Source organism: Trypanosoma cruzi, genomic scaffold (assembly GCF_000209065.1).
Source record: "Trypanosoma cruzi strain CL Brener 1047053516609 genomic scaffold, whole genome shotgun sequence".
Lineage (NCBI taxonomy): Eukaryota > Euglenozoa > Kinetoplastea > Trypanosomatida > Trypanosomatidae > Trypanosoma > Trypanosoma cruzi.
The window spans coordinates 106,350-130,687 of record NW_001849464.1 but is presented as its reverse complement, the minus strand read 5'-3'; the positions used below and the strand labels follow the sequence as shown (position 1 = coordinate 130,687).

At 48.6% G+C, this 24,338-nt stretch overlaps 14 protein-coding genes and 1 pseudogene across 14 annotated transcripts, besides 39 other annotated features; all 15 read left to right on the top strand.

Moving 5' to 3' along the window:
• On the top strand, positions 1-269 carry Tc00.1047053504045.130 (kinesin, putative; the record flags this gene model as incomplete). Its single annotated transcript, XM_806044.1, has 1 exon — positions 1-269. A coding segment is annotated over one exon (269 nt), but the record flags the coding sequence as incomplete, so codon positions are not given.
• Positions 1-4,004: a sequence feature (heterozygous, non-Esmeraldo-like haplotype).
• Positions 356-379: a sequence feature (AT_rich).
• Positions 591-618: a sequence feature (AT_rich).
• On the top strand, positions 912-2,528 carry Tc00.1047053504045.120 (hypothetical protein, conserved; the record flags this gene model as incomplete). Its single annotated transcript, XM_806042.1, has 1 exon — positions 912-2,528. The coding sequence occupies one exon, from the start codon at positions 912-914 to the stop codon at positions 2,526-2,528; it is 1,617 nt and encodes a 538-aa protein (XP_811135.1).
• On the top strand, positions 2,895-3,452 carry Tc00.1047053504045.114 (hypothetical protein, conserved; the record flags this gene model as incomplete). Its single annotated transcript, XM_806043.1, has 1 exon — positions 2,895-3,452. The coding sequence occupies one exon, from the start codon at positions 2,895-2,897 to the stop codon at positions 3,450-3,452; it is 558 nt and encodes a 185-aa protein (XP_811136.1).
• Positions 3,494-3,527: a microsatellite.
• Positions 3,663-3,714: a sequence feature (GA-rich).
• Positions 3,759-3,803: a sequence feature (AT_rich).
• Tc00.1047053504045.110 (urocanate hydratase, putative) lies at positions 3,856-5,883 on the top strand (the record flags this gene model as incomplete). Its single annotated transcript, XM_806041.1, has 1 exon — positions 3,856-5,883. One exon carries the CDS (start codon positions 3,856-3,858, stop codon positions 5,881-5,883), a length of 2,028 nt encoding a protein of 675 aa, XP_811134.1.
• Positions 4,005-5,137: a sequence feature (haploid, Esmeraldo-like haplotype).
• Positions 5,138-5,435: a sequence feature (haploid, non-Esmeraldo-like haplotype).
• Positions 5,436-13,802: a sequence feature (areas merged during assembly that could not be assigned to a particular haplotype. This can correspond to areas where the two haplotypes were merged or to regions with more than two copies in the genome that were merged during assembly.).
• Positions 6,154-6,179: a sequence feature (AT_rich).
• Positions 6,341-6,379: a microsatellite.
• Positions 6,486-6,531: a microsatellite.
• Positions 6,544-6,611: a sequence feature (A-rich).
• Positions 6,772-6,798: a microsatellite.
• Positions 6,958-7,017: a sequence feature (T-rich).
• Positions 7,142-7,167: a microsatellite.
• Positions 7,203-7,303: a sequence feature (A-rich).
• Tc00.1047053504045.100 (hypothetical protein, conserved) lies at positions 7,466-8,920 on the top strand (the record flags this gene model as incomplete). Its single annotated transcript, XM_806040.1, has 1 exon — positions 7,466-8,920. One exon carries the CDS (start codon positions 7,466-7,468, stop codon positions 8,918-8,920), a length of 1,455 nt encoding a protein of 484 aa, XP_811133.1.
• Positions 9,018-9,068: a microsatellite.
• Positions 9,082-9,138: a sequence feature (A-rich).
• Positions 9,314-9,343: a sequence feature (AT_rich).
• Tc00.1047053504045.90 lies at positions 9,386-10,240 on the top strand (annotated as a pseudogene).
• Positions 10,511-11,461, top strand: Tc00.1047053504045.80 (hypothetical protein, conserved; the record flags this gene model as incomplete). The annotated part of the gene is made up of 1 exon (XM_806039.1): positions 10,511-11,461. One exon carries the CDS (start codon positions 10,511-10,513, stop codon positions 11,459-11,461), a length of 951 nt encoding a protein of 316 aa, XP_811132.1.
• Positions 11,512-11,535: a microsatellite.
• Positions 11,561-11,658: a microsatellite.
• Positions 11,774-11,824: a sequence feature (GA-rich).
• Positions 11,863-11,893: a microsatellite.
• Positions 11,972-12,427, top strand: Tc00.1047053504045.70 (hypothetical protein, conserved; the record flags this gene model as incomplete). The annotated part of the gene is made up of 1 exon (XM_806038.1): positions 11,972-12,427. The coding sequence occupies one exon, from the start codon at positions 11,972-11,974 to the stop codon at positions 12,425-12,427; it is 456 nt and encodes a 151-aa protein (XP_811131.1).
• Positions 12,491-12,513: a microsatellite.
• Positions 12,605-12,628: a sequence feature (AT_rich).
• Positions 12,856-12,892: a microsatellite.
• On the top strand, positions 12,909-14,420 carry Tc00.1047053504045.60 (thermostable carboxypeptidase 1, putative; the record flags this gene model as incomplete). Its single annotated transcript, XM_806037.1, has 1 exon — positions 12,909-14,420. The coding sequence occupies one exon, from the start codon at positions 12,909-12,911 to the stop codon at positions 14,418-14,420; it is 1,512 nt and encodes a 503-aa protein (XP_811130.1).
• Positions 13,803-13,880: a sequence feature (areas merged during assembly that could not be assigned to a particular haplotype. This can correspond to areas where the two haplotypes were merged or to regions with more than two copies in the genome that were merged during assembly.).
• Positions 13,881-19,877: a sequence feature (areas merged during assembly that could not be assigned to a particular haplotype. This can correspond to areas where the two haplotypes were merged or to regions with more than two copies in the genome that were merged during assembly.).
• Positions 14,678-14,702: a microsatellite.
• Positions 14,903-15,289, top strand: Tc00.1047053504045.55 (hypothetical protein, conserved; the record flags this gene model as incomplete). The annotated part of the gene is made up of 1 exon (XM_806045.1): positions 14,903-15,289. The coding sequence occupies one exon, from the start codon at positions 14,903-14,905 to the stop codon at positions 15,287-15,289; it is 387 nt and encodes a 128-aa protein (XP_811138.1).
• Positions 15,683-15,707: a sequence feature (AT_rich).
• Positions 15,798-17,552, top strand: Tc00.1047053504045.50 (uncharacterized protein; the record flags this gene model as incomplete). The annotated part of the gene is made up of 1 exon (XM_806036.1): positions 15,798-17,552. One exon carries the CDS (start codon positions 15,798-15,800, stop codon positions 17,550-17,552), a length of 1,755 nt encoding a protein of 584 aa, XP_811129.1.
• Positions 18,739-18,766: a microsatellite.
• On the top strand, positions 18,904-19,809 carry Tc00.1047053504045.30 (uncharacterized protein; the record flags this gene model as incomplete). Its single annotated transcript, XM_806035.1, has 1 exon — positions 18,904-19,809. One exon carries the CDS (start codon positions 18,904-18,906, stop codon positions 19,807-19,809), a length of 906 nt encoding a protein of 301 aa, XP_811128.1.
• Positions 19,878-20,421: a sequence feature (areas merged during assembly that could not be assigned to a particular haplotype. This can correspond to areas where the two haplotypes were merged or to regions with more than two copies in the genome that were merged during assembly.).
• On the top strand, positions 20,089-21,483 carry Tc00.1047053504045.20 (hypothetical protein, conserved; the record flags this gene model as incomplete). Its single annotated transcript, XM_806034.1, has 1 exon — positions 20,089-21,483. The coding sequence occupies one exon, from the start codon at positions 20,089-20,091 to the stop codon at positions 21,481-21,483; it is 1,395 nt and encodes a 464-aa protein (XP_811127.1).
• Positions 20,422-22,060: a sequence feature (areas merged during assembly that could not be assigned to a particular haplotype. This can correspond to areas where the two haplotypes were merged or to regions with more than two copies in the genome that were merged during assembly.).
• Positions 21,813-21,841: a microsatellite.
• Tc00.1047053504045.10 (hypothetical protein, conserved) lies at positions 21,928-23,337 on the top strand (the record flags this gene model as incomplete). The annotated part of the gene is made up of 1 exon (XM_806033.1): positions 21,928-23,337. One exon carries the CDS (start codon positions 21,928-21,930, stop codon positions 23,335-23,337), a length of 1,410 nt encoding a protein of 469 aa, XP_811126.1.
• Positions 22,061-24,338: a sequence feature (areas merged during assembly that could not be assigned to a particular haplotype. This can correspond to areas where the two haplotypes were merged or to regions with more than two copies in the genome that were merged during assembly.).
• Positions 23,512-23,556: a sequence feature (GA-rich).
• Positions 23,622-23,659: a microsatellite.
• Positions 23,668-23,707: a sequence feature (AT_rich).
• Positions 24,147-24,338, top strand: Tc00.1047053504045.5 (hypothetical protein, conserved; the record flags this gene model as incomplete). Its single annotated transcript, XM_806046.1, has 1 exon — positions 24,147-24,338. A coding segment is annotated over one exon (192 nt), but the record flags the coding sequence as incomplete, so codon positions are not given.

Here is a 24,338-nt window from a genome sequence, read left to right as displayed (position 1 = left end):
AAATGGGGAACATGCCACCGTCCCGTTCTTCCAACTCGTCGCTATCGACCACCACCACCAACACAGCTACGACAACAACCCCCACTGCCGCTAATGTCATGACTGCGACGGCGGCTTTTGTTTCAAGCGGAGATTCACAGCCATCGGTGCTTTCTACTAAAGTTGTGAACCGGGCAGCAGGTAATAACGGTGTTGTCAAGGCGAAGCGGCTTCGTAGTGGCAGTGCCATGTCTGACTCGCGGCGTACTTCTGCACGCCAGGAAAAGTAGCCTGGATTATCTGTACGGGCTGATAGATAGAAAGAGAGTGTGTATGTGTGCGTGTAGGTTCCTTCTTTGTGAGAGAAGAAGGGTCCTTTTTTATATTTTATTTTTATTTTGGACAACTTGCATTTTTAGATTTTAGACACATATATATATTTCTTGTTTCGTACGTATAATTCACCCGCCTGTAGTGTATAAGGGGGCTAGCGTTGATTATCACGGCACAGAGAGATAGAAGAAAATGGATTGGAGGAACAGGAAAAGGAACGTGAGAGAGCTGTCAGCTCGCATTTCTCTTTTGTTTTATAGCCTGAGAGAGTCACTTTGATTTATTTATTTTATTTTATTTTTTAATGTGAGTGTATTTCACGGCACGCATCATTAGAATACATATATGCGCTGCATCGTCGCTGATCATTGCTCTCCATGTGCCTTTCTAAGCCACAAACCATTCCTCCGTGGAATACACACATGTGTACACCTTTATTATTATTATTAATTTCTTTTCTTTTTGTTTTTTTCTCTCTCTCTGCTATGCTAACATGTGCGTCTGCTTACATTTGCATGTGCACATGTTTAATACGTTGGTCACAGAAGGGCTGTTCTCTCTCTCTCTCTTTTTAGTCTCTCTCCGTGGGGGAGGGGTCAATGGACTCGCTGTCTTTCCGTCTGGTGCGGCCCATGAACCGGCTGACGCAGCTGGCTCTCCTGAAGCACTTTCAGTGTCACCCGGAGCAGCTGACGGCATTCAACGCAAAGTTGATTCAGCGGTACGCACTCCTCGACTACGTGGATCACCGGACGATGCTGGAGATTCTCACAAAAATGGCGAAACAGCCGCCTACGACAGCGTCGCTTATCGGTCTCCGGCAGACCCTGCAGGCTGTTCAGCGTTTCCCACTTGCTTTGGAGGCGGACAAGCGAGCATTTGAGACCGAGTTGCTGAATTCTGTACTCGCGACACCAGCGGACACGCTTTCGTCCGTGGAATACGGTGCTCTGTGGTCGTTCACCACACAAACCACGGCGTGGGAAGATGTGTTGCGGCTGTCAAACACCTTTCCTTTGCAGAGCACCCTCCCGCTTCAGAGCGAAAGGGAATTTCGCATCGTGTTGAACCAAATGCTCATGTCAGCTATTCCTGTTGCTTTGACATCACCCGTGTCTTCTTCCATGGACTCGCAGCCGCGTGGTGTGCGGCTGCTGAAGGAGTTGGTGGGAGAAGAAACGGCTTTAAAGCGCGCATTTGATGGCATTGTTCACTCCGATGCCTGCTGGACAGAACGGGAATCTGCCGTGTTCACATTTGTGGGTGTTGTGCACGCATTGGGACGGTGGCCGAGCGAACACATCCCTGAGGAAAAGGCGTGGAAACAGCTTGCACTGCACCCAACAACATCTCATGATGTCGATCTTCACCAGCTGCTGCGGGTGCTGGTGCGGGTGTACAGTCCATTGGTGCCGGAGTACGTGCGGGAGTCTCTTGACGAGGCCATGAGCACCGACTTGTGGCGCTGTTACTCCGAGCTGCCAAACGCGCCGGTGGCTGTGTTTTTTGGGTTGGGGGAGCCGCGGCTGAGGTTCCCCGACGATCAAAAAACGGAGGAGGAGCATGCGATGGATCGTGACGAGAAGACGCAGGAAGGTTTAGCGACAACCTCTCAATCACGGCAAATGCAAGAAGCACTACGACGGCTGCATGAACGTGCTGTGGAGAAGCAGCTCCGCAGCGACGGACCACCGCTGGGCGTGTCAGTGCTCATTAATCTTCTCATCAGTAACACTTTCCTGCGGGTTCAGGGAGATCTTTTCCATGCTATTATTGCAGCGTTAAAGGGTGCGTTGGCATCGCCATCATCATTGCGATCGGTGACTCCGTTGCAGGCGGCCATTATTGCCGCATGCCTGAATCAAGTACAACAAATGTTAACGGGAACCCACGCATCTTCTTTAACTGTGGGTGATACAGGCAAAGACATGGAGGCGATTGCGAGGCTTCTTTTGCCGCTTTTGAGTTACAAGCACATGAAAGATCATGGCTCTGCGCGATGTGTGTCGATGTTACTTTGTGACTGCCCTTGCTGGACACGAGAGTGGGGTTTGGAGGAGGGATGCCTAAATCTACTGCGAGAACACGCACAGGATGGTTTTACCAGGGCGCAGCTGCAGAGGATTTTGAAATGTGACAGTCACGGCCTTCTGTCGCTTCCGGTGGAGGTGAAAGGGATCCTTGAGAAGCAGGCCGCAGAAGTGCCTGAGAGGTGATAAATAGCAAGGACCGAAACTCGCGGGACTGTTAAAGAAGAGGCGGAAAAAAAACAGAAGGAAATATATAAAAGGACAAAAAAAAGGAATAATTACAGATTTTTTTTTCTTGTTCATGGCGGCATGGAGGCAGATCCATATTTCCCGTTGACTGTGTTTTCGAGTCGTTAACTTTTCTTTTTCTTCTTCTCTGTATGTTTTTATATGCGTGCCTGTCTGTATGTGTGTGTCTTTGTGTTCGTCACAGAAGACTTTTCATGTATGGTTATGGTTGTTTTTTTTTTTTTTTTTTATCCTCACGGAAGGAAATTGTACATTGTTTGCTCTTTTGCGTGGTAGGGTTTAGAAGGAAGAGGGTTGTGTGAAATGGATGAAAAGCCACGTTTAGTGGAGCCCGCTGTGACGTTGTGGCGGGCCGCCAATGTCATCATCATTTTTGGCTTCCCGTGGCAAACGAGCGAGTTGCAGATCCGAAATTATCTTCTGCATTTGCACCCGTCTGCGGCGCCAGTGACGGTGCGTCTGTACACAAATCCTACAAACGGCTCCAGTCGTGGCATTTGTTTTGTCGAGTACAATACAAAACACCGGAGTACCGGCATAAAGAGTGAGCAGATGGAGGAGGAGGAATGCGTTGTCACAGTGGTAAAGAAGAAGATTGAGGAAACACCGTTTGCGCGACAGTACCTGACGGCGGTGTTGTATCACTTGACGAATCAAAACTGGGATCGCGGTGGCCGCCTGCCGGATCTGCCGACAGATCCACCGCCAACACGCGGTGGATGGGTGGAAGGTTACGGCGATGAAGGCTTCTCAGTGCGGTGTGGCGCAGTATTGGGACTGGCGAACACTGTGACGGCGAGTGGTGTTGCCAGTATGCAGGCCCTACGTAAAAGACTCCGCTCAGAGGCAGAAGCGGCGTGATGAATACCGATCTTCTACTGTTTTCTTCCTGTTTCCCCTTCTGTGTATGTGTGTGTGTGCGTGGGTGTGTGGGTGGCCTATAATACATACATATGCATACATACATGCATTTGGCCATGTATGTACGGCATGCACACAAGTGAAGATTTAACGACTTGTCTTTTCCATGCTTTTTTTTTCTGCGATTTTCTTTGAACCACACACACACATTTTCTCTCTCACTTAATTTATTTCTTTCTCTTCTTTTTTTTCTCTTTTTATCGGTGTGTACACATGCTTTTGATTGAGAAGCAATCACGACTGTTGAAAAAAAAAAAAAAAAAACAACTGAAAATATATATATATTTATATCGTTTTAATTTTTGTTTGAAGGTTGATTTATTTTTTTACTTTTTTTGGTAAAATGACTTCCATGAAGAAGGTCCTGACGTCTCTTGCTGTAGGCATCCCGTCGCCACTCCCGCCGCCGTGCAAGGAACTTGACGAAAGTGTCCCCCATGCGCCAAAACGAACGCCCAACCTTTCACCGGCGGATCGTCGCCAGGCAATTGCAAATGCCCTGCGTTACTTCAACACCGCCGATCATGAGGTCCTCGCGGAGGAGTTCAGCAGGGAACTGGATGAATACGGCCACATTTACATGTACCGTCTCCGCCCCACCCAGTACGAGATGAGGGCCTACCCCATCACCGACTATCCCGCTAAGAGCAAGTATGCGGCGGCGATGATGATGATGATTATGAACAACCTCGATAATCGTGTGGCCATGTTTCCCCACGAACTGATCACCTACGGTGGCAACGGTGGTGTGTTCAACAACTGGGCACAGTTCTGCCTAACGATGAAATATCTATGCGAAATGACAGACCATCAAACCCTGGCGCTCTATTCTGGCCATCCATTGGGTTTATTTCCAAGCCACCCTGATGCCCCTCGTGCAGTGATTACAAACGGTATGATGGTCCCGAACTACTCTACCCGTGAACAATATGACCGACTGTACGCGATGGGATGCACACAATATGGTCAGATGACAGCGGGCTCCTTCTGCTACATTGGCCCACAGGGAATTGTCCATGGTACTACCATCACCTTCCGCAATGCAGGACGCAAATACCTTGGTGTAGAGGACCTTGCTGGAAAAGTCGTTTTGACCAGCGGTCTTGGCGGCATGAGTGGTGCGCAGGGAAAGGCTGGTGTTATTTGCGGTGCCGTTGTCGTTGTGGCTGAGGTTGACCCCAATGCCCTGTACAAACGGAAGGGACAAGGATGGTTGATGGAGGTGGAAACAGATGTGGAGGCCCTTCTTAGGCGTGTCCGCGCAGCTTCTGCTGCAAAGGAGGCTGTCAGCATTGGCTTCCTTGGCAACGTCGTCACCGTGTGGGAACGTCTGGTGAAGGAAAAGGATGAGATTGTGCACCTTGGCTCCGACCAAACGAGTTGTCACAACCCATTTAACGGTGGCTATTACCCTGTCCAGCTCACCTTTGAAGAAAGCAAGAAGATGATGGTGGAGGATCCAGCCATGTTCAAGGAACTAGTTCAGGAGTCCCTGCGCCGTCAAGTCGCAGCGATCAATGAAATGTCCGCACGCGGCTTGCGCTTCTGGGATTATGGCAACAGTTTTCTGCTGGAGGCCTCCCGTGCAGGGGCAGAAGTGTGGACCCCCGACGACACGGTGAGAAGCATCAACCGTTTCCGTTATCCATCATACGTGCAGGATATTATGGGCGATATCTTTGCACTTGGCTTCGGCCCCTTCCGCTGGGTGTGCACCTCGTGTCTGCCGGAAGACCTTGAGCTCACCGACCGCATCGCCACGGAAACGCTGGAGAAGCTGATGAAGGACGCCTCCACTAAGTCGCAGAAACAAATCTCCGATAACCTTCTTTGGATTAAACAGGCTGGGGAGAACAAACTTGTTGTCGGCTCGCAAGCACGCATTCTCTATGCCGACTGTGAAGGACGGCAGACAATCGCCAAGAACTTCAACGATGCCGTTCGCGATGGTCGACTGAAGGGTCCGGTGGTGCTTTCGCGGGATCATCACGATGTGAGCGGCACCGATTCACCCTTCCGCGAAACCTCCGACCTGTACGATGGATCCTCCCTTACTGCAGACATGGCGGTGCAGAATGTGATTGGTGACGCCTTCCGTGGTGCCACTTGGGTGTCGCTGCACAACGGTGGTGGCACAGGCTGGGGCGAGGCCACGAACGGTGGCTTTTGTCTGGTACTAGACGGTTCCGCCGATGCAGAACGTCGTGCCAAATTGATGCTTTTGTGGGATGTCTTGAACGGTGTGACCCGTCGTGCGTGGAGCGGAAATGCGTGTGGCCATGAGGCTATGCTGCGGGCGGTATCCCGCGTGGAGGGATTGCATGTCACTGTTCCCCAGCATGTTCATCCCGATGTGCTTAAGAAGTATTAGCAGGACGTGTCACCTAACACGTTCCTGTCCTCCCATTATCTTTCTTCTTTATTGTTGTTTTAATGCCCCTACACACAATTGTTATTTTGACGTATCGAGGAAAACAAAAATCTGTCCACAAGTTTATATATGAAAACCACACAAATAAAACAGAAGAAAACAAGAAAATGGTTTATGGAGGCTCAACGCAAAACGGGGCTTTCTCTTTTTTTTAAATTATCCTCGGTGTATATCTGTGTGTGTGTGTGTGTGTTTTTCCCCTTTTCTGTGTAAAAATAAAAAAATAAAATAAAAAAGGCATATGTGTCATGATCAAATGAAGTGGAGGTGAATTAATTGAAAATGGAACGCCCTATGAAAAGAACCCGTGAAGAACGAACACCAAAGAATGAAAAATGAAAGCGAATATTGACACAATTACAATAACATTCACCGCTTCACTGAAATGTGCACAGAGACACACACACACACACACACACACACAGACAGACAGACAGAAAAACAGCGACGGAGAGAGAAGATTTATTGTCACATGTTGTGTATTTGTATGTGTGTATACCGATACATCTTCCTTTCTGTCTTTATTGGTGAAATATGGGCGGTTATTTATTGATTTATTATTATTTATTTATTATTATTTTTTTCTTTTTCATCGCCAAGTTTTATTTTATTTTTTTTTATTTTATTATTTTTTTTTTTTGGATTTATTTATTTTGTTTTATTTTATTGGGTGACGTTTATTAACTCACACGCACACGCACAGTAGTTTTCGCTCTTCTTCTTTCCCGCCGGGTTGTTTTTTTCCCGCAGACTTCTTCAAAGCCCGCGCGGGTGGTGGTGGTGGTGGTAGTGAGGAGGAGGAGGACTTGTGACCGCTGTATTTATGTGGTGTGTGTGTGTGTGTGTGTGTGTGTGGGGGGAGAAGCGTAGCGATGGCTGTGAAGGCCAAAAGGGGAGACAGAGAAGCGTGCAAATGACTTTGTTTGTTTGTTTCAGAAGAGTGGGGCGGGGTAAGGGAAAAGAAAAAAAAACGAGAGAAGAATTTTTTTTTTTAATGTCTACTGCGCAAAAGGGAAAAAAATAAAAAAATAACAAAAATAAAAGAAAAGAAAAGAAAAGAAAAAAAATAAGAAATGGGAGGAGAGGGAGGAGAGGGAGGGAAGTGGGGGGGAAGGCAGAAATATTATGACATATATATTTTTGCATGCTAGTGGATGCATGCACGCTTTTATTACAATGCGATGTTTTTTTTTTCCTGTTATTTATTTATTTATTTATTTTTTTGTGTGACTGAAGGCTCTTGCATCGTGTCGTCTGAGTCTTTTTTTTTTGTTATTATTTTTATTGCTCTCTTAATTGTTTTTCTGTGTCTGTTTTTCTGCCCTTTCTTTTTTATTTTTATTTTTTTGTTTGTTTGTTTGTGTGTATGCGGGGGCCGTGCCAGTTTTTGTGTTCGTGGAAGGTAGCAGGAAGGAAAACCCCCCGCTGAACAACAAATAGGGACGCGTGTTTTTCTTTTTTTTTTTTTGTGTGTGCTTTTATTTTTGGCCGCTTGTTTTGTTTATTTTTTGTATCTCTAGCCATGCGGAGGCGTGAGGTGGATTTTGTTGAGAATGTCGCGGGGGCGGAGGAATTGGCGAAGCAGAAACAGATGGCATTGGCCTTGTGCCCTCCGCAGGACACGAAGAGCGAAGGGCAGCAGCGGCAGTTCTTTATTCCACCGATGAAGCCGCCCGGGAGGGCAGGCTCGTCCTTCTCCCACGGGGGATTTCCACGTACTCGCGAATCGCTTATTTCAAAGGCGCAGCGCGACGCATTGACGGTGTCTGCATTTGGATTTGGCACAACACGTCATGGCCAGCCGGACAAAAGTGCCGCCGCTGTTCAGGACGGCTTCTCCACCGCCGCAGGGCAGACGGATGGCATTGTGGTCTCACAGAGCGAAAAGGAATCGGTGCGCTTTCATCTTTGCGTCAGTGCACTTTCGGAGGGCTGCGTGGCGACATTCATCCACCTGTTTGAGCTTTCCCACCGTGACCCCGTGTGCGTAGATGAGCTCGCGCAGACTCACTTCACCGTCCCCGACGACCGCCTCGAATGGGTGAAAAACCAACTCTCCGCGATTGAGGTGCTGCGCCGACAGAGTGAATTCCACAATGTCTATGAACGCTGTCAGGCACTGGCAGATTATTTTGAAGCCGAACGCGATCATGACGAGGCGGCCTGGCACTACGAAACGGCATTGCGCTTCGCGATGGAGTCCCTTGATCGCCCATTGGAGCAGAAGGTGCGTGGCGTGTACGCTGCCTTCTTTGAACGGCGGAAACAGTTCCGCAAGGCACTGACGCTCTATGAGGCCATGTATAAGTTGGCCCTGGCACTTGAGGATGAGAAGACTGCACTCGAGGCGAATTGTCATGTTATGCGAACGTGTAATGCACTGGGGGAGGAACTGAAACGGACAAGCCCCGAGGAAGCTAAGCGGTTCTTTGATCGTGCTGTCGCCATTGCCAAAAATATTGGAAGTGCCAGGGACGAAGCGGCTGGATTCCATGCACTCGGTTTGATATGTGAACAATTGGGTGACTTGCAACAGGCCCTGCAGTATCAACAGTCCTTCTTAGATGTATCGCAGCGAAAAGGACTTATTGAGAATGAGCGAAAGGCTGCTTTGGTTGTTGCTAGTCTGCAGGAACGCATGCAATTAAGTTCGGAAGCGATGCAATCACTGAAACAGGCGTTGGCTGTATCTAGTGAAACAGGAGATCTAGAGGGTGTCTGTCATGCCACCATGCAGCTTGGACAGGCCTGTAAGAGTAACGGTGATGAAGAGATGGCGCTTCACTACTTTCGTGCAAACTTTGAGGCGGCGTGTCGTCAGCGTAATCAAGACTTATTGGATCAGGCACGTGTTGCTTTGGGCTTTGCACTTGGTGAGAATTATTTTAAGCACGCAGGCGGTGGCCGCGGGTATGTACCGATTGTCTGCTACGACGTGAAGGCACAATTAGAGTGGATGAGTAAGGGCGTATTGTGAATGAACAATAACAGCAAAAGTAGAATCTTTTTTTTTCTTTTTATTTCAGTGTGCCACTAGCGGGTGTAATGTATATATTGTGTAATGTAACGTAAAGTATATGTATATAATATATATATATATATAGATATATTATATACATATGTATGCTTGCATACATGCTTCTCTCTTCTTCTCTCTTCCTTTTTTTTTTTTTAGTTTTTCCCTTATTTGCTATTTGGTTCTAATGGTGCTTTGGCAAAAACAACACAATCTTTCACGGAAGTTGTAGGGAATACTCCCTCACCCCCACCCACCCCCCTTTTCCTTTTTTTTTCTCTTTCAAAGGGGACATTACTCTCTGTACGCATTCCTGCCGTGATTTTTTTCTTCTCCAACGTGCGTTCCCCCTCCTTTTTTTTTTTATATTTTTTAATTTTTTTTGTTGGTTTTGTTGTGCCCCGGGCAAACAAACACACCCAAACCATGCAGATAGATAAATTGACACACACCTCTGCGGGTAGTAGGCAGCGTTACGGGTGTCACCGTATGGAGTTTCTCGTGAAGGCGTTGCAGCTGCAGCACTCTCGCTGCGAGGTCTACCAGCTCTGGGACGCCAAGTTTCACCTTGCGCTCTCCGGTGCGTTGAGTGCAGTGGACCTGCAGACAATACTAACAAACACGATTGTCGCTGCTTTTCAACAGGTGAGCTCGTCGCTGCGACAGCTGCAGGATATCATTCGGGTAGAGGAAAAGGAGGCGGCAGAAGATGGCGATTTGCGGCAGTTTTTGGTTGCATGGATTGATCGGGTGCAGCGCTTGGAGCAGGAACACTACCACACGTCCGTTCGCCTGTCACAACAGATCGCGGAGCACGGCAAAGTCGTCTCACTCACACAACGTGACACGAGGGAGACGGCAACAAGTCCGGAGGATGATTTGTATGCGAACCCTACGACGACGCGGAGCTGTGCTCCCTGAGACGATTGGTTCCTTTGACAAGTCAAAAGGCCTTTACATTTGTCTCGTGTTGCGATGCCACAGCGCTTTCTTCCGATTATGACGATGATTTGGGAAAAGGGGAAAATATGGAGACGAACGAAAGTGGTGAAAAAGCAAGAAACGATGCAACTGACGACGAAGACAACGAGCGGGTGTCTTTTGAGTTTAAATCTGGCGTCATGGTGCCGTACGCTCCAAAAAAGGTGCGGCGGTGTTGTCTGGCATTCAACAAGACGGTGCTGCCGCTCTGGAAGGCGAAGCGGAGTCTCATGCAGCAGCTGCAGGACTGGACGGAAGAATTACAGGCGGAAGTGGCAAGCGCGGCCACAGTCAAATGAAAAAGATGTTCTTTACACCCCATTTCCTTTTGTGTGTCTTTTCCTTTTCACTTCGGTCTGTGCCTGCGTGTTTTTTTTTTTTTTTTTGAGAGGATTCCCTGCATGAACTTGTGTGTTACGTCTTTTTATTTCTCACTTTTTTTTCCCCCTTCAGTTGAGTCTCTCAATAATCTCAATTATTACAAAGCAGAAGCTCAACAACAACAACAACAAAAAAAAAAAGTTTCTTTGGCGTACGCACGTGTGAACCATTTGCAGTCGGAAGTGCGTCATGTCGGGTGAAAATTTGTCTCGGTTCCTCATGGAGAACATGACGACGGCCTCGATGGCGAAGCTGCAACAGTGGAGCACGAAATTGCTGGAATTCGCCCATTATGTTTCAGAGAAGCCGTGTAAAGGGATGGCTCTCGTTACAAGTGGCGGTACCGCCGTTCCAATAGAAGTGAACTCTGTACGTTATCTCTCAAACTTTAGTTCTGGTGGTCGTGGTGCTGGCATGGTGGAAGCCCTTCTGCAGCGTGGGTGGGCATGCGTCTTCTTGTATCACGAGCATTCATCCCGCCCATTTAGGCGAAATCTTGACCATTTAAGCACAGAGCAGCTCTTCGCAGAGCTCGCCGCGCCGGTGCGATCGCCTAACATCGTCGCTGCTATGCAGGCGTATGAGCGTCTCGGCGACCGCATTTTGTATGTTCCGTTTAATACAGTAACGGAGTATTTGTTTCTTTTGCAACTCCTCTCAGAGGCGATGAGTCACCGTGCGGAGTGTCTGAAGTCGTTGCCGATGATGCTCATTGCGGCCGCGGCAGTCTCGGACTACTTTATACCTCTCAGTCGCATGTCGACGCACAAGATAAGCGGGGGTGATGGCCTCCACGTTCATTTTGAAAATGTGCCAAAGGCTCTTGATTTTATCAGCGAGAGGTGGCATTTGTCCTCTGCCACGGTCCCGCGTTATTTGATCACCTTCAAGCTGGAAACGGAGGAGGAGACATTGAAGAAGAAAGCGCTACAAAACCTCTTCAAATATAAATGCGATGCGGTTGTGGCAAATATGCTGCAGAACTACCGGGAGCGGGTAGTGTTGTACTGGAAGAGGGAGGAACATCAGCCGGTTCCTTTACTGCGACCAGAAGTCGGTTCCTTTGAGGCACTTATTGTGGATGCATTCCTGGAGCGCATCGAGAAGGAAATGTCGAAGAATGCAGAGTCCATCCAATAATGCCATGGCGAGGCATACGATATGCCGGGGTGGCGGAAAGGAGAAAAAAAAATAAAAATAATAATAATAATAATGGAGCGATAATGTGTTGAATGTGAATTTGTTTGTTTGTCTGTTTTTGCTTCTTTTTTTTTTTTTTCTTCTTTTGTGTGTGTATGCGTTTGTAGGTTTACGTTTTTTTTTTTTTTTTTTGTTTGCCCGCCGCACGATGGTGGTGACAGGACGTCAGTTGTTTATCTTTTCATGTACTTTGCGTCTGACGATATGTTTCTTTTTTTTGCTTCCACCATTCTCGTGGTTTGTCCCCATAGATCTCTCTCTCTCTCTCTCTTTTGTTTCTTTTTTTTCTCTCTTTCTCTATCTGTTTGTGTGCGTGTGTGTGGACGTATGGGTGGGCCTGGTTTTTTTTTTTTTCTTTTTTTTTCTTCTTTTACTTTAAAACAAGTGAGTTTGGCTTGATCACTGCCACGTTCTTGTGTGCATTTTGTCATTTCTGGGCATTGATTTTAAATGACCGTGGAAGGGAGGCCGCTGGTAACGTTCCGTCAGCGTACTTTCACTCACGGCAACGGTGAGCCATCGTCATCCTTGTCGTGCGTCCATGTCTCGCAGCAGTGCTTCTCCGACTGCGTCTGGGTTCTCGTCACGGAGGATGACACGTGTGCGCCTGGTGTGGTGCTGCGCCACGACCCTCACGAAATGGGGTTAGGGTCCCATTGGGAGAACCCGAATGCATTGCCGTCGACGCCATGCGAATGTCTTCTGGGGATGCGGGACCACCCCCTCACGAACGTCGTCGCCGGCGTCATTGCACACGCCATTCATTCGGATGGGGAGCAGCGGCCGCTGTTGTTGTGCATTAGCCTCACGAAAACGGCAAAGCGACTGGAGAACTCAACGGAAAGAATGGCATTTGTGCGGAAAGTAAGAGACGAAGTGATGTTACTTGCCACTGGGCAGAGTTGATGTGGGGCGGTGTGGGGGAGGTCGCATGTACGCACACACACACACACACAGAGAGATAGAGAGGGATGAATGGATGGATGGATGGAAAGGAGGATTACTTTTGCATGGAACTGCAGTATCGCCTTGTATCTTAGCCGGTGATTACATGGTAGTCTGTGGGTTGGGTCTTTGCACCTGTTTATTATTATTATTTTTTTTTTTGGTCCTTGTTGTTTCTGTTCATTTGGGTGACGCGTTCTTTTATTTATTTATTTTATTCTTTTATCACTCACCTCTACCGCGTCACTGCGCACAATACATCAAGGGAGAATTCAGCCAACAGCAAAGCGAAGGAAAGTGATAAAACCAAGAAAAAACAAACAAACAAATATTCAAATAGTTTTATAGTTTTACATATTTGAACGGACCAAACAAATACCGTGTCATAGTTATTTTATTTTATTTTATTTTATTTTATTTTATTTTTTGTATTGAAGACATCATGGAGGCATACAAGAAGCTTGAAACAATCTTCACGAAGATTTATCGTTTTCGTCATTTAATTTCAATGGCGTTTTGGGACATACAAGTGTTAATGCCACGGGGTGGTGCTGAAGCCCGCGGTGCGGCCCTTGCGGAGCTCCAGCTGCACGTCCACGAATTGCTAACCGACCCTAAGATGCGAGACCTGCTGCTGGAGGCGGAGAAAAACAAGGAACAGCTTGGAACTCTGCAACAGGCAAATCTGCGCGAGATACGTCTTGAGTGGGAACGGGAGAATCTTCTTCCGGAGGAAATTATAAAGAAAAAGTCGGAATTAACGACCAGAGCCCAGCAAATATGGCGAAAGAGTCGAGAAGAAAATGACTTCAGTCAGTGGTTGCCCATGTTAAAGGAGCTGGTGGCATTATTTTATGAGACAGGCGTTGCCCTGGCGGGAAACACCGGCAAACATCCATATGAGGCGCTCCTGCAATTGTATGAACCTGGGATGTCCCTTGAGCGAATTGATGAAATATTTAATGAAATTAAATCATGGCTTCCCGCACTTATTCGTGAGGTAATGGAGAAGCGGAAGACCGCCGGCGAGGAAGTGTTGACGCCCGTCGGCCCATTTCCTCTCGAAGCTCAGAAAGAACTCAGCCGTTACTGCATGAACGTCTGGAAGTTTGACTTTGATGGTGGCCGCCAGGATTGCAGTCTACACCCGTTCTGTGGAGGTGTCAAGGAGGACGTGCGGATTACCACACGATACGATGAGTCGCGTTTTGAAACGGGACTCATGGCAGCGATACATGAGACCGGGCACGCCAAGTATGAGCAGAACGGCGGTCCCAAGGAAATGATAACTCAGCTCGTTGCAAGGTACCGTTCTCTCGGTGTGCATGAGGGCCAATCCCTCTTTGCAGAGCGTATGGTTGCTCGTTCAAAACCTTTTATTGAGTTTCTTCTGCCGAAGCTGAAGGAGTTGTTTGGCGATCAACCGGCCTTTACGCCGGAGAATATGGTAAAAATTATACAGCGTGTGAATCCAAGTTTCATTCGTATCACTTCGGATGAGTTGTGCTACACCATGCATATCATCCTCCGCTATGAGATTGAACGCGGCTTGATTGAGGGAAAACTGCGCGTTGAGGATGTTCCCGCCGTGTGGAACGAGAAGATGAAGTCGTACTTGGGCATTGAAACCCTGGGAAACGACAGGGAAGGGTGCCTGCAGGATATTCATTGGTCCATTGGAGACTTTGGATACTTCCCGACTTATTCTCTGGGGGCGTTGGTTGCGGCGCAATTGATGGCCTCCATCCGGCGGGATCTCGGAAATGATGTGGTGGATGACTGCATCCGCAAGGGTGAACTTGGGGCCATTCTTGAGAAGCAGCGGGAAAAAATATGGCAGCATGGCTCCACCTACACAACCGAGGAGCTTCTCACAAAAGCGACGGGAGAGCCACTTAACCCACGGTTCTTCCGGGAGCACCTTGAGCGGCGTTATCGTGACAACTTGGGTTAATCCCTCGTGTGTATGTGTGTGTAGTTATTGGGGGAAAGCTAGTGAGTGAGAGTCATGGTGATGCAACTCCCCCTTCCCCATCACAAACAGAAAGATACACACACACGCACGCACATTCATTATAAACATGTTGAAAATTCTTTTAATAAGATGGATGTAAGTGTGAGATGCATGTATGCATGTTACTTCACTTTATCCATCCATCCACCCATCCACCCTAATTAGCACTTAATTTACTATTATTATCATTTTTATTATTATTTATTTATTTATTTATTTATTGAGGGGGGATTTGACAATGTGCTTTTTTTTTTTGCCTTTTGGATGTTCGTTTTGCTGCGCGGCATCAGTATACAAATCCCACCATACTTAGATACATACATATACTGTGTCTGTCTTTGTATCAACCGTACGAATTGGAGTTTATATTAGACGCAAAGCCAACGCAAACAGAGGCACAATTCAGAGAAGAGAGAGGGAAAATGACTTCGTTAAGAGTTTTAGTGCTTGGCGCCTTCCTAATGGTGGTGGCGATTCTTCTTGCGATTCTAGCATGTACGGTGGTTGCTGACAAAAACGCGCGGCCGCTGCTACCCCTCTTTGTTTCTCTCATCACACCGCTACCATTTGTGCTTTGTAGCCGGCCGCAGGGCAGTTTTTCGGAAGAAAGTCTCATTGACGGTCTTGGTCTGTTTTTAGGCGGTGCTCTTGTGGTGAGCGGACCAGCGCTGACGTGCGTGTTGTATCACGTTGGCGCCATCAGTTTTGGGGCGTTCTTTTTATCTATCTCCTCTGAGACTCTTTTGGCACTTACGGCGTATGTATTGACGGTGGACTCATCGAACGCAGATGATGCGTACGATTTTTAATAAATTTATGGGGTGCGTGTGGTACGTTGGCACTTGATAGACTTATTGGAACACGGAGAAGCGGGGAATTGTGACGGTTACATTTGTTGACGAGTTCATTTAACCTGAAGAAGAGCGTCGAGTGCAGGAAGAAAGCACGCAGACAGACAAAAGAAATGCGACGGAGACGATAAAAAGAGGGAAAGTAGTCGGCATCGTTGTCGTCGGCGCCGGCCAAGAAGGAAATTGAAGGCAAAGTAAAATATGGCAAAAAGAAAAAAGAGTCTTTTTTGTTTTTCTTGAGGGGAATGAGGGCCGGAAGTCATTTGTTTTTGTGCTTTTGACTTTTTTTGCTTGTGGTGGTGGTGTTGGTGGCTTTGGATTTGTTTCAGTTGTCCCAGCGCGGGTGTTCTCATTTTTATTTATTTATTTATTTTTTCTTCTCTCTCTCTCTCTCTCGTTGTTGTCTCCTGCGTGTGCGCCCACCTTGTGCGGTGTAGACGGCCGGGACGGTGCCTTTGTTGGATCCATGGCACTTCACCACCTAAGCGACATGACGTTCGAAGAGCTCGAACACTTTGTTCGGACAAACGGGGAGTCCATGCAACTCTCGCCTGCGGATGTGGTTGCCCTGCACCTGCACAGGCAGCGTCGTGGGTATCTCTCCGGAAGAGAACGCCCGCTGTGGCTCCATGACTCTATCAAGAGGGGCGACGAGAGGCCGTCGTGCCACGCCCTTCGATTGCTTATTCTTGGCGAAGAAACGGATGCCAAACTGGGGCTGGCGGCGCTGCTCCTTCACGGCGGTGGTCGTCCACGTCACGAGACGCTGTTGCTTGGACTCGGCCCTGTGGAGGAGGAGGAGACGGAGTCCGGAGGCGGCGATGGGAACAGCCGTGGCGATGCCGCCCTTCCACGCATCGAAGTGCTCGTGCCAGCGGTGGCAGACGTGACCGCCTCCCTCCGCGGGGAGTTGTGCATCGCCAGCGACGTGGTTCTGTTGTGCTTCAGCGTGAATGAGCATGCCACTTTTGACGCCCTCCGTCAGCGTTGGTGGAAAGACGAGGTGGGACGGGCCTTTGCGGTACTTGCGCAGGATCTTGCTGAGGCCCACCACACCACTCCGTGGCCCGCCACGCCCGTCATCGTCGTGGGACTCGCCGCGGAAAAGAGACAAGCTCTTGCAGGGAAAAACACCATTCCGGTTTCGCACACAGAGGCGGTACAACTTGCACAGAAAATGGGGGCTAGCAAGTACATGGAGATTTTTTCAGATAACCTTCATCATGCCCGCTCACTTGTGACGCAATGCATGCAAGTGACAAATGCTTTTCAGCAGTCTCTCTTGAAGGAGGTGGGGGCGGAGGCATTGTCGTTCCTCACCGCCGCGAAGCAGCAGATGTTGCGGTGTCATTTACGGGCTCCAAAACCCGATGGGGAGATCGATTCCCAGGCGATGCAACTGCGGCTACAAATGACACCAGGCATCACTTATTTCATGACATTTGATGGGACAGATCCACGTCATCACGCCTCGCCGGCACAAGTCCCCCACGACGGTGTTGTGGATTTGCGGCCATACAGCAAACAGCCTGGAACTGTGCTTCGTATCTGTGGCATGGCCCGTTGTGCCTATTCGAGTATCGTATTAGAAATAGAGGTGCCCAGTATATTAAAGCCCCCCAGTGGTTACTTTGACATCGCATGGCGACGATTTGTGTTGACAAAGACGCCCGATGATGCGCTCTGTGCGCACCGCGAAGTACGCTACACCTTGGATGGCACACAACCCACGAGGGCATCGATGTTGTACACTCATCCCATTGAATTGGACGTAAAATCCTCTGCGAATTTTCCATGGGGCTCGTGGCGCAGTAGCGTGACACCCCCGCGTGTCATTAGACTTGCTGCCTTTGCGGAGAATGAATTTACCTCACCCACCGTCACGTACGAGGTGCCGGCCGTGCTGAAAACGCCACAAATTGAGTACTCCCCACAGGAAAGCACTGTCTTTCTCAATTCCATGCAGCCAATGGTCGAATATCACTACACACTCGACGGGACGATGCCGACACTCACGTCGCCACTCTACACAGGGCCGTTTAGTCTTGCAGCCGATGTGACGCAGCAAGTACGCGTTGTGGCGTTTCCGAGGGTGTTTTTTCCGAGCCGTGAGGCGGTGTTTTACGTGCCTAAAGTTAAAACTAGTGGTAGTGGTAGTGGTATTTGTGGTGGAGACAGTAATGGCACCACGGCTGCTGCGCTGCTGCACCAGCAGAATTAATAGTGCGTTTCACATAACACGAACGACAATAATGCGGGGTCAACACTCAGCGCAGAAGATACGCAGCAGCAGCCTTAACAGTCTTATTGGTAGCACGAGCGGCAGGAGGAGGAAGAGGATGAGCAACGTGAACAGCAGCAACGAGGAGGAGAACGGACAGTCACAGACGCTGGTGAGGTCATCGACGTCTTTTTCTTCTTCCTACGCGAGCAGTCCGAAACTTCGAACCGCGGCTCGTGCTGCCCTAAACCGTTGCCATAACAGTAGCAGCAGCAGCTGCGGTATCGCCACGATGACGTCTAAAACATGCAATTTGAAAGAGACGCCACGGAAACGACGCGTCTGTTCCTCTTCATTATCTCCATTGGCGCCACAAAATCCACGTATACGCTCTAAATCCCACACTTATGATGGTGACGGTGATGATGATGAGAATTTCCTACAAGTAACCATGGCAACGACGACAATGGGGAACTATGAAGTCATGAAAGGTAAGAAAAGGGGGGATGACAAAAACTGTGGTAGGAGAGGGTTGAAGGACGATATGAAATCTAATTGTGGCGCCCCACAATGTACGGCTGATGACAACATTGTGGTTTTTGACTTTCCTGAACCCATTAGTCTCTCTTACATCTCTGTGATGACACCGGGGGAAGGGGCGGGCCCTAAATCGTACGAAGTAGAGGTGAAGCATGCCTATGGAACTGACTTTTTATCCGTTGGTAGTGGAGAATTGAAGGACATTAAAGGTGTACAAAAGTTGCAGGTAATTGAAAATGCCTGTCTGTTTCCTATTGACAAGGTACGTTGCATGTTTGACGGTGCTGCGTCAGGATTTTGCGTGAAAGACTTGAAGGTACATGGGAAGCCATTTAATTGAAACCCTTGAAGATATGTTAGATTTGCATTGTTGTAGACATTTATGTACGTGTATGTTTGTGTGTGTGAATGGGTTGCTATAATTTATTTATTTATTCTTTCAGGTATTTAGATTGCACCTTTGTTTGATCGAGTGGCATGGACGAAACTCTTGTGTACATTTATGAAAGCACCAAAGAGCGAAGAAGAGGAGGGGAAAGTGGAACAGCAATGATAATTGATTACTTTCTTGTTTGTTTATCATTATTGTTGTTGCTTCTCTTTTTTTTGGTTTGCCTGTGTTGCCCATGTTTACATATATGGAGGTAATAAAATAAAAATAAAATAAAATAAAAGGTGTTTGTGCGCGTGTGTGTGTACGCCTCGTGTAACGGCAAGGGCTGTAGTGCGTCGTTTGCCATTGGAGGAGGGTGCTTAGATACACATACATATATTACTGAGATCGAGAGGTAGAGGTGTACATGTGGAGAGCATGTTGATGGCTGGCACTGCGTGTTATCGAGACGTGCTGGATCGTCTCTCGCAGCGACTTGCTTTCCTACTGGAGGAGGTGGACAAATACCACCGACAACATTATCGTCATGGCGAAGGAGATGCGGCATGCGACGATACAAATTTTGGGGAGGCGGTACGTGTGGCGGGAGATGACGCGCAGGATTTTTCGCACCCAACCCCTCTTCTATCCTGGCCTTCGCTGCGGATTAGGCACCGCGTTGACGCATTACGTGCGTGGCTGAGCGGGAGGAGGGAGTTGCGGGAAAAGATGCAGCGTGTGGACGCCTCTATGCAGCGGCTGTTGAAGGAACATCTCATTGACCTGGGTCGTGTCACCGCATCTCACCCGCGCCGCGATCGATACGGTGACTACGGGCAGTTTGTTTCCCCCACTTTGGCCGACAGGGCCCAGCAGGACAGCGGCGAGAGCGGCGGGGCGGCGGAGCAGGAGGCGACGATTCGCCGGGTAGTCTGGCTGCACCAACAACTTCTCCGCCACAAGGACGAGTTCCGCGAGCTGCGGGAGCGGGCTTCGAATACATACGAGCACCTGCACCCGCAGTTTGATAAGATTGCGAGCGTGTGTGGCAGAATTTTTCATGCAACAGCGCAGAACAACGGTGGCAGCAGCGAAAAAACAAAAGGGAACAATAGTGACGACAGCGGTGCGGGAGACGTCGATGATCCCGTGGAACTGCATGCACTCTGTAGGCGCAATGAGGAGCGTGCACGGCGCCTGCAATCCCGTCTGCAGCGTACACTGAGCGTCTACCGGCAGATTGTTGCCCGCACCAACCTTGAGCTTTGCCGCGTGGAGCTTGAGGTGCAGGCGATGGAACGGCAATCACCCCACGCAGAAGAGTTAACGTTTTTACATGCATAGAGGTGGGGCAATCGCCGCCCAAACACCTGACAATTCTCTTACATGAAGCAATGCCGATTGATATACACTGTTGTGGGAGAAAAAATGGGGGTGAATGAGGAACTTTACCTTTTTCTCTTGTCTTTACATGTGCACATTACTTTTCTTTTTTCTCTCTCTCTCTGTGTGTGTATAAAAACGTTTTTCTGATATTTTTTTTTTCTTCTCTACTCGTTATTATTATGACCGGTGTTTCGCACATGGTTTTGAAGGGTGAATTGTTTTGCTCCCGCCGTGTATATGCGACGGGGATGGTTAGGTGTCCGTGCCGCTGCTGCAAGCACTCCACGTGAATCCTTTTTTCTGCGCTGCATGTGTTGTATTCTGCGCTATCGATGCAGCGTTACTCGTCGTCGTAGTATTACTAATAGTGATTGTGACAATGTGGCTCTTGCGTCACTTGCGGGATGTCATCCGGGGCCGTCGATATTTCATTCTTCGTTACTGATGGCACGTCGTGGTGCCGGTGTGGACCTTCTCTCGCCACTGGCGAAACTTGGGCACAGCCGTGACTTGGCAGAAGACATTAAAGCCTCTCGGAAGCGTTCCAACAAGGAGATTATTGCATCCTTTGAGAAGATACGTACATTTGATGAGATTCACTACCGCAAGACGGATCGGCCGTGGGAATTGGTGCCGAAGTATTCAAAGAAACGGGTCAGTGATCTCTGCGGCCTTTTAACCACGGAGGATCGCATGGAAATTGAGCAGACCATCGACAAGATGCAGTCACTGTGTGAAGTTGACATGTACGTTGTGCTTGTGCCAACAGTTGGCTACACAACACCGAAGGCCTTTGCCAACTCCATCATGTTTGACTGGGGCATAGGCGAGCCGGCAGGTAATGGCCTGCTGCTGCTCATTGCGCAGCATGAGGCGACAGTGCACCTCGTTGCAAGCCCTGCCATTGAGGAGTACTTTGACACGCATTTTCTTGAGCCTGCGGTGCGTGAGATATTTCAACCGCTCGTGCAGGAAGGGAAGCCAAGCTACGCGACTGTGCAGCTCGTGTATGCCATTGCACGACAGGCACAAGAAATGCGGCCATTGTGGCAACGCGGTCTACTTGCCATGTCCACCCGCAACAAAGTCCGCTTTGCCGTCAAGACCCTTTCATATGGTGTCTTCATCGTTCCGTACCTCGTCTGGGGTTCGCTGATCTTCCTCCTCTGTTCAGTAGTGCTTGTGAACCAGATGCTTGACACGCTTTGCCCCAAATGCAATAGTCTGATGTCCCGTGTACGGGATGACAAGACGATGCGGGAGGTGATGACGCGTGGGCAGTACTTGGAGCACGTTAATGGATGCGCCTTTTACCGCGTGTGGAAGTGCCCACATTGCGAGGATGGCAACCGTGTCGTGCTGGCTTCACGTGACCTGCACCAAAGCAACCGATGCCTGCAATGTATGGACTGTCACTATTACACATGTTCACTGACGAAGGAGGTGCAAAAGCTCCCTACCAAGGAGGAGGATGGCATCAAGCAGTTGCTATATACATGTGAGAACTGCCGCGTGGGCCGCGAAGTTCTACTGCCGCTGCTTCGCCCGTTGGATATGAAACCGGAGGAGAAGTGGTACGACTTCCTTATTGACCGCTCACAGACACACAAAAAGACAGATATCAAGCTGTGAAAAAAAAAAAAAAGAGCCCAAAAATGCAATCTGTGGCAGAAGGCGACATTTTGCGCGGCGGGTATGAAGGGATAGAGAAGGATTTCGAAGAGGAGAGGATTATGTTTAAAAAAAAAAAGGAATTTAAATGAAAATGAGATAAAGGACTGAAGGTGAAGAGGCGTACGAGAGGTGAACAGGGACACACATACAAATGAGAATGTGCCAGTATTTGCATTCGCCGATTCCACATTTTCAATCTACTGGATGCTCAGAGGGCATATTTTATATTTCTGTCATTGTGTCTGTTTGTTTATAATTATTTCTTTGTTTCCTTTTGATTTTCATGTTTCTTTTTTCTTTTCTTTTCTTTTTTTTTTGTGTGTACTCTTATATGTGCCACTCACCCGCTCCATCTATTTTATCTTTTTCACACGTACATCTTTGCATCCGTGCCCACAGTCCATGTACTACGAACTTGCTCCAAGCGTCAGGGAGGATGTCTTGCAGCGAGTGACGCGTCAGCTGGGAGGCGTAGCGGCGAGTGGCGCGCCACCGCCATGTCAGGAATGGGGAGATGAACTCCCGTTACATCTGGCGGCCACACCGGAGGATGTCATGCGTGCATACCCGCCCCCTCCAGCGCACCTCGCACCTGACGCTGGCGCCGCAGAGACGCCTGAACAGCAGCAACAAGGAAAAGTAAAGGAAAACGGGGCAAGAGCGGCGCATAAACGCCCACGCATTATTTCCCCCGAATTGCGCCAAGAAATGACTGGGAGAGAAGGGAACAGCGACGGCGGCGAGAATGCGTCTGTGTCCTCATCCTTCACTCCACATGTGCATTTTGACCCGTCATTTATACGCACCGACTACTTGGGGCGATCTTTCCTGCAGCCCCCACCCGCTCTACTCTCTGGTTTGGATTCCCGTGAGCTGGAGTGCCATCCGCCGCGGCAGATGAAAGGGGGCTGGGGCAAGCACGCGGCCGGTATTCAGCAGCTGCAATGGGTACCCCCCGTCGGGCACTTGTTGTTTGCTGCAGATTTAAAGGGCGAAGTGAGGCTTTACGAGGCGATGGCATCACGCAAGTGCATCGCGACCTTTGTAGCCCACACCCAACCCGTGAAGTCGTTGGAGGTCACACCGGACGCGTCCATCATGTCCACTGGCTCTGTGGATGGCACCGTAGCACTGTGGGATGTGGAAAGGGGTGTGTGCAGCAATGTCCTGACTAACACGGAAGGGCTTCCCTGTGTTCAGCACTTGCACCATCCGTTTGATACATCATCCCTTATCCTTGCCGCCCTCGGCCGCAAAATTGTGCTGTACGACGTGAGGGTCAGCTCGCACAAATACCAGCGTGAGTACACGGGGCACATGGGCACCATCTTCAACCTCACCCTGTTGAGCGGGGGGAAGAAGTTGCTGACGACATCAGAGGATAAAACACTTCGCACGTGGGATTTTCGAGTACCGGTGCAAATTAAACAAATTGCGGATGTCTCCATGCACGCCATCACACACGTTGCACGTCACCCGACGGAAGATATGCTGGTCGCCCAGTCGCTGAACAACCAGGCCCTCGTCTTTGCCGACAGCGGCGGTGGGCAGGTAAAGCTGCTGCGTCACCGGGTATTCAGCGGCCACACCATCTCTGGAACACGATGTCAACTCGCCTTCAGTCCTGACGGCCGTTATTTGTCAAGTGGCGATATCCACGGCAAACTCTTCATATGGTCATGGGCCACGTGCGAGCTTGTCCGTTCATTCCCCGCACATACGCAGACGCTCGCCTCCCACAGGTGGCACCCAATAGAGTCTTCGCGTTTGGTCACCTCGGCATGGGATGGAACGATAAAGAACTGGAGTTAATGGATGAATTTTCTCCACTCCCCTTATATATTATATATCATATATTAGGCACACAAATACGCACGCATGTTTCACGGATTTTTATTTTCATGTCTCTCCTCCTTTTATTTCTAATGCGGTCTTTCATTTCTACAATGATTGGGAGGTCTGTATGGCTGACTTTCATGCATATAACTTTCCTTTTTTCTTTCTTTCTTCTTTCTCTCCCTCCCTCTCTCTCTACATGTCTCTTTTCTTTCTTCTCATCGTACATTTTTATGTTTAGAGAAGTAAGTCAAAACCAAAAAAAAATAAAAAAATAATAAATAAATAAATAAATAAAAATACACGTATAATTATATTAATAATTTACTTCTTTATTTATTTTATTGTAGCGGAGAGCAAAGGAATAGATTCCTCAGACAGAGGCATACGCGCATTAGCCAAATAAAAAGAAAAAGAAAAAGAAAAAGAGAGTAGAAAACGACGAGAGGCGGAACAGACGACAAATACCCTCCGACGAAAAGATAGATCATAATAGTAATAATCGTAATAAAGGGGGAGGTGGGTGAGCCACCCTGAGGAGGCGTTAAGAGGAAGAAGAATAACGATAGGCGGCAGATAAGAGGTTGGGAAAGAGAGCGGAGAATACAACAACAACAAAACAAAAAAAAACGGTGGGAGGAATTTAAAAAAAAGAGGTTGTACGTGTTAAAAAGGGCAAACAGGGAAAAGACACACATACACACATACATACACAGGAACACGAGACATCAAAGGAAACCTTTCATCAAGAAGGAAAAGAAAATCAAAACAAGGCAAAGGAAAAAATGGCAAACAGCAAGAAGGTGCAACAGGACATTGATCGTCTGCTGCGGCGCACACAAGACGGTATTGAGGGTTACGAGGAGCTCTACAACAAGTTTCTCAAGGCCGCTACGCAAACGCAGAAGGAACGACTTGAGGGTGATCTCAAGAAGGAGATCAAGAAACTGCAGCGATTTCGTGACGGGATAAAGGCT